Source organism: Physeter macrocephalus, chromosome 17 (assembly GCF_002837175.3).
Source record: "Physeter macrocephalus isolate SW-GA chromosome 17, ASM283717v5, whole genome shotgun sequence".
Taxonomy (NCBI): domain Eukaryota; kingdom Metazoa; phylum Chordata; class Mammalia; order Artiodactyla; family Physeteridae; genus Physeter; species Physeter macrocephalus.
Window position 1 is genome coordinate 13,758,788 of NC_041230.1, and position 10,796 is coordinate 13,769,583.

Here is a 10,796-nt window from a genome sequence, read left to right on the forward strand (position 1 = left end):
AAATCAATAATAATGAAAGAAAGTTAAAGTTCTTGAATAATTACTTCAAAAAAAACAAGGAGCCCAGAGCTTAATTTTAATGAGAAAACTTCTCAATTTTTAAGGTATAGATAATTCCATTCTTTTTTAAAAAATTTATTTTATTGAAGTATAGTTGATTTACAATGCTGTGTTAACTGCTGTTGTACAGCAAAGTGATTCAGTTATATATATTCTTTTTCATATTCTTTTCCATTATGGTATATTACAGGATATTGAATATAGTTCCCGATAATTCCTTTCTTTTTTTTCTTTTGGCCATGCCATGCGGCTTGCAGGATTTTAGTTCCCTGATCAGGGACTTGGCAGTGAAAGCACTGAGTCCTAACCATCAGGCCACCAGGGAACTCCCAATTCCATTCTTAAAAGCATAGAAAACAATTTTATAAATGCTAACATGAAACTGACACAAAAACAAAAAAAATACAAAGGATAGTACAAAAGAGTACTTGTATATTTATATTTACATAAAACAATGTAAATATAAATATACAAGTCCTACTTGCAGATAACATTCAAGAATATATCAATAGGACCGCAGGAAAAAAAAAAAAAAGAATATATCAATAGACAACTGCCTACCATCAAGTAGGGTTTATTCGACACGTGATGATTAAAAAAAAAATCTTTTGAAATAATTAGGTTACAAAAAATTGAAATAAAAGTAGAGTGGTCCTATGTGCCTATCACCCAGCTTCCCCTCCAACAGTAACATCTTGATTATCTATTGTACATTATCAAAAACGGGAAAAACCAGGACACTGGCACAATATAATTAACTATACTACAGATCTCATATTCAGATTTCAACATTTTTGGATGTTCTCATTTTTTGGTATGTCTTTATGTACAGTTCTATGACATTTTGCTACGTATACAGATCCACAGTACCCCCACCGTAAGATAAAGAACTGTTCTGTTACCACAATGAAACTCCCCTGTGCTACTCCTTTATAGTCACCAACCTTGCTATTCATTTTTTATAGTAATTATGCATCATACGTTTCAAATGTTCCCTTTATTTATTTATTTATTTTTTGCGGTACGCAGGCCTCTCACCGTTGTGGCCTCTCCTGTTGCGGAGCACAGGCTCCGGACACGCAGGCTTAGCGGCCATGGCTCATGGGCCCAGCCGCTCCGCGGCATGTGGGATCTTCCCAGACCGGGGCACGAACCCATGTCCTCTGCATCGGCAGGCGGACTCTCAACCACTGCGCCACCAGGGAAGCCCCAAATGTTCCCTTTATTGAAAAGCATAGGATAAGGCTTTCAGATCCAAGTAACAACTTACCTATTTGTCTCTTGCTATCATTTCTGAGTTGCTCATTTTCTGGTCTTGAAACCTTGTGTACTTCAGCTATAGAACACATAGAAAGTGATAGTTAACTCAGGACACATAATCAAAAACTTCTGGAAAGTTAGGAATGGAAAAACAAACAAACCCAGAACAAAACCAAAAATCTATATATCCCCACCACCATCACTACTTTGAGTCAAATTTGAAAGACTAAACATTCTATCAAGTTCAGTTTAAACTTTCTAGGATCATTTACATAGAGTAAATGTTTTTAATGAAAGTAAGTTGAATGGAAGATGTTGACCAGTCAATTAAGAAATAGTAGATAGCTAAAGTTCTACCTCGCCTGTGCTCTTGATTCTCTATTGCTTTTTGGCTGGTTGATGGTAAAGGCCTGGTTGATGATACAGGGCTCCTTCTCCCAACAGGTGCCGGAGCAGGTAAGTGGGCCGAGGCTGTCTGCACTGCTTGTTCCATGGTTGGGCTTTTTCTCAAAGGGTCTAACTGAGGGCTTGAATGACCTGAAATGTAACCAAAAGATAAGAAGCTATCCCTATCCTCTGGGGGTTTCAAAATAACCTAGACCCTAAAAAAAGGTCTAGAGTTTTACTTCTACCAATTCAAATCCTCAGCACAATTTGAATCCATCTACTCATTAGACCAGAGTTTAAAACTGTTTATCTTTAGTGGGCTGGTCACTTGATCAGTAAAAAAAAAAATAAAATAAACCCCAAAACAAACAAACAAAAAAACTCTGGTACAAAATCCCCCAGGAATATTATCAAAGATAATTTAGGCAGGTCAGTTGTAGGCTTTCCCCAATAACCACAACCACCAGATTACACTGAGACTTTAGCCATTATTTCTAGAGGCTTTAACTTTTTTAAAATTTATTTTTGGCTGAGTTGGGTCTTCGTTGCTGCACGCGGGCTTTCTCTACTTGCGGAGAGCGGGGGCTACTCTTCCTTGTGGTGCATGGTCTTCTCATTGCAGTGGCTTCTCTTGCTGCAGAGCACGGGCTCGAGGCGTGCGGGCTTCAGTAGTTGGGGCTCTGGGCTCTAGAGCACAGGCTCCGTAGTTGTGGCGCACGGGCTTAGTTGCTCCACGGCATGTGGGATCTTCTCAGACCAGGGATTGAACCCGTGTCCCCTGCATTGGCAGGCGGATTCTTAACCATCTGTGCAACCAGGGAAGTCCCAACTTTTTTAGTACTTTCTGAAGATATGTCTAAAGTGATACCCTTATAGCTATAAATATTATCTGCATTAAATTTCTATTATAAAGGAAGTAAAGAACTAGAAAGTCAGGTGAAGTTCTTCGACTCCTTAAAGGTTTGGGTAATTAAACATCAATACTAAAAGGCCAGCAACAAATAAACCCTTCAGATAATTACACAGTAGCCATACTCACCCTTTGCTGTTTGAATGATCACTTAGCAAATTTTTGCTTAATATGGGTTTTGTACTTACAAATTCCATTTTTTCTTTCATGAGGTCAGAGCCTGGTCACAGTATGAACAGAAGAATATAACACTGGGTGCTCCCATCATGCTTTTTGTCTCTAATGTTTGCCATAAATCTCTGCTCAAGGTGCTCTCACATCCCATGATATTGCACCAAAATAGGTTTTGCTTTAAAAAATTGTCATTTTATGTAAAAAAATAATATTCCCAAATATGCTGCAAATGTTACTACCCACCTGTGCTATTTGCACAGGCTCCAAACTGGGGAACTGGTGAGTGCTGACAGCACACTGGTTGTTGTGCACCAGGTGCTTCAGGGACTGTTTATTAGTAATACTCCCCAAATATATGGTTAACTAAAGTATGCAATTACAAATGTGTGTCACCATTTCCATCATTAATGACAAAGTTTACTCTGCCATTAATAGAAACACTAATTTTCCCATTGATTATAATGGGAAATCATGGTGGTTTATATAAGTTTTGGTCTAAGAGAAAACATTTTGTAATCACTTATCACCTTATAAACAGGTTTATTTGTCAAACAAGTGTTAAGTTTTTGGAAAAGCCTATTGTTTAGGTAATTTTATAATAGTACATTAAATGATCTTATAAACTTACAAAACTTTACTTCATTAAGGCTTTTCTTTAAGATCCTGTGACTCACAATATTACAGAACTGCAAGTGATAGGGCAATCACAGTAAGTAATAACTCACTGCTGTGTATATATATTTTTTTAAATATTTATTTATTTGGCCACACTGGGTCTTAGTTACGGCATGCGGGATCTTTTAGTTGCGATATGTGCGATCTAGTTCCCTGACCAGGGATCAAACCTGGGCCCCCTGAATTGGGAGCACGGAGTCTCAGCCACAGTAAGTCCCTGTATTTTGAAAACCTTTGTAATTAAAGTCTAGTACTACATCATGATGGCAATTTTGTTATAAATAGGGAAATACAGGTGATACTGGACATATTAGGAATAAACTCAAAAGCTCTTTTATAATAAACACAACCCCTCGAGTTATCTTCACATTCTTTTTTTTTTTTGCGGTACGTGGGCCTCTCACTGTTGTGACCTCTCCCGTTGCGGAGCACAGGCTCCGGACGCGCAGGCTCAGCGGCCATGGCTCACGGGCCTAGCTGCTCCGCGGCATGTGGGATCTTCCCGGACTGGGGCACAAACCCGTATCCCCTGCATTGGCAGGCGGACTCTCAACCACTGCGCCACCAGGGAAGCCCATCTTCACATTCTTATTCTTACAGTTACAAGAAAATTGTAGGTGTTAAAATTTTATCAACTTCAAAAATTTTAGTTGGTGAGATTAAAATGCAGATTCCCAGGCCTCCTCTCCCATTGTTTTATTTAAACATACCTCTTTCTTCTAATAAATATGTAATTAAATTTTTAAAAAACATTTTAATCTATTTAAAACTTATTTTAGTCTTAAGTATGAGGGAAGGATTCTAGAGTTACTTTTCCAAATGATCAGGCAGTTGTCTGTTCACAACATCATTTATTGGATGGATCATTTAGTAGTCTTTCTCTACTAATTTAAAAATAATATCTTTATTATATACTAATTACTTATTTATACTTGGATCTATTTCTGACTTTTGCTCTCTTCATCTCTAAATTTATTCCTGTACTGCTTTATTTTATGTATACTTTATTAGGAGGTAAGCCCTATCTCATTACTTTTATTTTTAAAACATGTCTAGGTATACTTGCATGCTTATTTTTAAGATAGTCTGTGTATCTGTTTTATTAGGTTCTCTTACTATTCCATGTATATTTATTGAAAGTACAGTAAATTTAATTATTATGAGAAATAAAGTCTTCCTAATACTAAATCTTTTTATCTAGGAATAAGATATGTTTCTTTGGTTACATGTAACTTCTTTTATGTCCCTCTATTATATTTTGCATCTTTCATCATAGAGGCTGGCAATATTTCTTATTATGTATTTTATATATAATTTCTATTTCTCATCATTGTGAACATCTTCTTTTATCCCCATTAATTATCAGTGGGTTAGGTTTTAGGACATCTATTTTTTTTTTAAATTTATTTAATTTTTGGCTGCATTGGGTCTTCACTGTTGTGCGCAGGCTTTCCCCTGCAATGAGCAGGGGCTACTCTTCGCTGCTGTGCATGGGCTTCTCATTGTTGTGGCTTCTCTTACTGCTAGAGCACGGGCTCTAGGCACATGGGCTTCAATAGTTGTAGCATGCGGGCTCAGCAGTTGTGGCTCATGGGCTCTATAGCACAGGCTCAGTAGTTGTGGCTCACGGGCTAAGCTGCTCTGCAGCATGTGGGATCTTCCCCGACCAGGGCTCGAACCCGTGTCCCCTGCACTGGCAGGTGGATTCTTAAACCACTGAGCCATGGGGGAAGGCCTAGGACATCTACTATTCTCTACATCTTACCTCTATCTAATTTAAGTCTCATATTAGTTCTAGTTTTTCAGTGAATTCTCAATTCCAAGTAGGAAGTCAGCATTGGCAAATAATGCTATTCTAATATTCATACTTCTTATTGTTTTTCATGTATTCCTGACATAGCTAAAAATTCCAGAACAATGCTGAGTAGCAATGAGAAAGGGAATCCTTACTTATGATTTTAATAAGAATCCTTCTGGTGCTTCAATATTAAGGTTAATGTTGGTTATTAATTAAGATAGCTAACATCTACTGAGCACATTCTATGTGTCAGGCATTATGCTAAGGGCATGGCATACATTTCCAAAAAATTTAACCCTTACAATAAGTCTGTTGGTTTATCAGTAAAGTCCTGTTTTATAGTATGGAAAACTAAAGCTTAAAAAGATTAAATATCTTCTCTAAGAAGGAAATCTTAAAAAAATTAACAAACCAATATATACACACACAAATATACACTTATTTTAACCTAGATGAAAGTCTGGATGTAAATATTTGTTATTTCTGGGTGGTGAGATTATAGGTATTTTTATTTTCTTCCTATGCTTAGTGTATTTCTTTTTTAAAAAATTTATTGAAGTATAGTTGATTTACAAAGTTGTGTTAATTCCTACTGTACAGCAAAGTGATTCAGTTATACATATATATACGTACATATATATTAGATATATATAGTTCTTTTTCATATTCTTTTCCATTATGGTTTATCACAGGATATTGAATATAGCTTCCTGTGGTATACAGTGCGCTTAGTGTATTTCTAATTTTCCTACAAAAAATCTTTAGAATGTTTAAAAATTAAGTTTTTTTAAATCAATATGAATAAAAGTAACTACAACTATTCAAAATATCTAAAGTGAGAGACACAGGATTATGTTTAGCATTGGCTTGATTTTACCCTCAAGTGCTTTAAAAAATACTGTCCTGATCATAATAGCATCTTTCTGAAATGACTTTACACTGTTTTATTTCAAAGTAAATATCCACATAACGCAATGGGCCAGTTTCACCCACTTTAGCAGCAGATAAAGAATCCTGGGACCACTGAAGGTTATGAGACTGGTTGGTGGAAAAACAGAATTAAAAAGAAATGAAAAAGGATCCTTTAAGCTTATTAAAATGCAGATCTCCAAGCTCCAGGGATTCTGATGTAGCAGTTCTCAGGATCTACATTTTTAAGAAGCATTCCAGATCAGATGATTTGATTGTGGGTGGTCCACACTGAGAGCCACTGCTCTAGATTCTATGAGGATGCTAGGAAAGATGCAACAGCATAATGAATAGTTTGTTTCCTCAGCTACTATTTCAAATTCATCAAGGATAGTTCATCCTCAGTGGTGAGTCTGAGATTGACCAATAATATTTAAGTATTATATACAAGTAATATAATTGCTTTGTAAAAAAAAAAAAGTCAAACTTAGACAATGTTCACCATTTCAGTTTTATGTTTATGATCTAGGAATTATAAAAAGTCTGAACAGTGGAAGTCATTCAATAATGTACTTATTGAACAACAATTTAAAAACTTTTTTAAAGAACTAAGTAGAAATTATACATGTGAGTTACAAGCTGCAAAAGCTCTTACATTCAGAGAAAGACTACTATCTATAGAAATTTAGAATGGAAAATTTTGAAGGAAAAGACAGCTTACCTTGAGATAACTGTGTTTTTAGAGATCTTGTATCCTGTGTAAAGGCAGAACCAACTGCACTACTTTGGGACAGGGCACTGCTGTTTGATGCTTCTGTTCCAAAGGATGTCAAGGAGCTTCCAGCTTTAAGAAAATTTTTTTGAATGACAAAAATTTTTTTTTTAAATTTTAAACCTTTCAATTATATAAAGTAACACAGCATTTTAATGATAATTGTCCCTCCCCGTAGCACCTGTGTAAATTAATAATACTGGAAATTAATGAAACTGAATCAAAAAATAATTTGAGAAATTTTTGACAATATATGAAAAGCAAGCCCAAATATACTCCAGCATCTTTGGATGCAAACAATTTTTTTAACATATGCAATACTCTCCTGGACAGTTATACAGATGGGACAGCAAGGATGTACATCAGATAGAGAAGTAGCAGAAATGGTGCATTCAACACCAACATTAAGGTTCAATTATCTTAACACCAACTATCTGCACAAATAGTCAAATCAGCAGACAGGTCTATGAAGAGCTTTTCCAGCATTTCCAAGGCAATGGACAATGGACTCCAGTCCATTTTAATGCCTCCCCTCAGTACAGTATTGTGGGGCTGCATTCTGCCTAAAGCAACCACTAAAAGTTCTGGTAGTATGAGGAACAAAATCCCTCGAAAGGACCTTTGCTATACTAGGTTATGTCAATCTTCTTTTCTACATTTCTTCAGAATTTATGGATCAATCACTTTCCATATGCTGTGCTCTCTTCTTAATATTTAATCTACATAGGTTTTCTCTAGCAGGAACTGTTTCAATAGCCCCTCTTCCCCCACCTCTAAGTCCAATATAAAAGTGGTACTGAGAATAATCTTTTATGAAACAGAAAAATAATCACATCACTACAGTGCTTAGGACTCTCTGATGGCTTTCCACCTCCCTCAAGAAAAAAGTTCAAACTATTTATCTTAGTTTATAAGGTCCTCCCCCTTATCTGCCTACCTCTTTTCTCATTACTCACTTACACCTCTCTACTCCACAACAGAAGTTTAACTATCTGCTTTTAAATTACTTGAAGATTATGATCATTTTCCTCACATCTTCTCATTTGCAAGCTAAGTAACTCTAGTTCCTTCAACAATTACTCACCTTCATATGCTCTTTAAGCCTTGCCTCTTTTGACTTCTAATTTAATGAATTCTAGTTGTTCACATCTCTCTTAAAACGGGGCATCAGAACTCAGCAAAGTACCTCAGACAATAAGAATGAATGGGACTCCTTTAGAGGTGTAATCCACTCAGGCTGCAGTCCCAGCCAGCTAAGGAGAGGCCTAACATAACCTCCCACAACATCCCCAGAAATGTTAAGACTACTGCTCTCAATAATTCTGTGGGATGCTGAATCTATCCCATTATCCCTAGTATTCCTGGGTAATGACCAAGACATAAACCACTCTGATGATGTGTATTCAACCTCCATCCTGCTCTGACTCAACCTCCCACTGCTTGCCCCTGCTTCCCGCCTCCCCAACCCCATGAGCAAACTCTTCTATATCCTCCGTCTCTTTTCTGAGTTCCCGGTCATACTACACCCACCTCCCTCATGCCATTGCTGCTATTGATGTATCTCAACTTATTTTTTATGTATAGTGTGAGGCAGGGGTCATTGTTAATTTTTTCCAAATAGATATCCAGCTGCTGCAAGATCATTTGTTAAAAAGATTTACCCTTCTATGCACAGGAAAATAAAAGTGAAATTTATAATAATCATTCACAAAAAAAACAAAACAAAAGATTTCCCCTTCTCCATTGAACTGCACTGGCATCTTTGTCTTAAATCAGCATTTAAGTAGATCTATTTCTGTACTCTCTATTCTTTACCCTGGTATATTTGTGTATTCTTATATCAATAATTCCCTGTTCTGAATCTTGAAATTGGGTGTATACCTCAAACTTCCTCTTTCTTCAAGAGTAGTTTGGCTATTATAGATTTTGTATTTCCATACAAATATTAGAATCAGCATGTCAATTTCTATTTTTAAAGTATGATGGGATTTTGATCAGGATTGTGTTCAACCTGTAAACCAATTCTGGGGAAAGTGTCATCATAAAAATAATATTGAATATTCTAACCCATAAGCATGGATTACCTCTCCATTTATTTAGATCTCTAAATTCTCTCAGCAGTGTTTTGTGATTTTTATTGTAGAGCAGTTTTCTCAGCTTCAGCACTACTGACGTGTTGGGCCAGATAATTTTTTGTTGTGAGGGGTTGTCCCATGCATTGTAGGATGTTAAGTAGCATCCCTGGCCTCCACCCATTAGTTGCTAGTAGTATCCCCCAGTTGTGACAAAGAAAAATGTCTCCAGGCATTACCAAATGTCCCCTGAGGGAGGGGGGTAAAATGAACTCCCCTCCACTGAAAACCACATGGAGATTTTTAAATACTATCTTTTGTTATATTCATTCCTGGGTATCTTATGTTATTGGTGCTATTGTAAGCTGTGTTGCGTTTTATATTTCATTTACCAATAATTTGTTCTAGATCAGCAAACTTTATCTATAAGTAGTCAGATGGTAAATAAAATATTCTAGGCTTTTCAGGCCATATGCTCTCTGTTATAACTATACAACTCTGCCCTTGTAGTGTAAAAGTAGCCACAGACCACACGTAAATAAATGGGTACGGCTGTATTCCAGTAAAACAGGAGGCTGGTGGGATTTGGTCCACAGGCCATAGTTTGCCAAACTGTTCTGAATACAAAAATACAGTTGATTTTTGTATATTTACCATGTATTCCCTTACCATGTTAAATTCACTTACTCATTCCAGTAGCTTGAATATTCCTTTGCATTTTCCACATAAACAATCATGTCACCTTCAAATAATGACATTTTTACATCTGCCTTTCCAATCTCTAAATCTTTTATTTATTTATTTTTTTCTTGCCTCATTGGACTGACTAGGACCTCTAGAACAACACTACATGAAATAAGACAATTCTTTCACTTTATTCCTTACCTCAAGGGAAAAGCATTCATTATCCCACCATTATGTGTGTAAGCTTTTCATTTCACTGATCAGATTAGGAAATTCCCTCTTATTCCTTAGTTGTTGATAAATGGGTATTGAATTTTACCAAATGCCTGTTCTGTATCTCTTGGGATTGCAGTTTTTCTCCTTTATTCTGTTAATGTGGTAAATTACTAATGATTTTCAAATGTTAAAACATCTTTGCATTCCTGAGATGTCATTATGTAATATCCTTTTTATGAACTGCTGGCTTCCACTGCTAATACTATGTTAAGGATTTTTACTTATATGTTCAGGGAAATTAGCTGTAATTTTATTTTCTTGAATTGATTTCATTTAGATACCATTTAGGTTTTGGTATCTCAGCTTGCCTTGGTTATCTGGTTAGGAAGTGTTCTTCCTTTATTCTCTCAAAGAGTTTGTGTAAGATTGGTAAAATTATTTCTTCCCTAAATGGTAGAATTTATCAGTAAAGCAAATAGTCTACAATTTTCTTTACAGAAGATTTTAAATTAGTTTCAACTTCTTTAACAGGGTGATACTGAGATTGTACTTCCTCCTGTGTTGGTTTAGGAAAGTTGTATTTTCAAGGAATTTGTTTATTTCATGAGATGTCAAATCTGTTGACATAAAGTTGTTCACAATATCTTCATATTATCCTTTTAGGATCTATAGTGATGCCTACACTTTCATTCTTGATATCAGTATTTGAGTCTTTTTTTCCTTGTTTCGTCTTGATAGGGGCTCATTAATTTTATGAAATTTTTCCAAGAACCAGCTCCTGGCTTTGATGATGATATATATATATGCATATATTTTGTGTGTGTGTGGTACGCGGGCCTCTCACTGTTGTGGCCTCTCCCGTTGCGGAGCACAGGCTCC

General features: G+C 36.1%; 1 protein-coding gene across 10 annotated transcripts in view; it reads right to left on the bottom strand.

The window, feature by feature from the left end:
• LSM14A (LSM14A mRNA processing body assembly factor) overlaps window positions 1–10,796 on the bottom strand; it is a 46,647-nt gene that overhangs the window by 10,247 nt on the left and 25,604 nt on the right. For 8 of the 10 annotated variants that reach the window (XM_028477438.2, XM_024132471.3, XM_028477437.2 and 5 more), the window contains exons 4-6: window positions 6,895–7,017; window positions 1,678–1,857; window positions 1,331–1,396 (exon numbers count right to left, since the gene is read on the bottom strand). In XM_028477438.2, coding sequence (XP_028333239.1) covers window positions 1,331–1,396; window positions 1,678–1,857; window positions 6,895–7,017 — 369 coding nt within the window. The remainder of the gene's footprint in view (window positions 1–1,330; window positions 1,397–1,677; window positions 1,858–6,894; window positions 7,018–10,796) is intronic. The other 2 variants (XM_024132472.3, XM_055078833.1) reach the window with 1 other exon arrangement.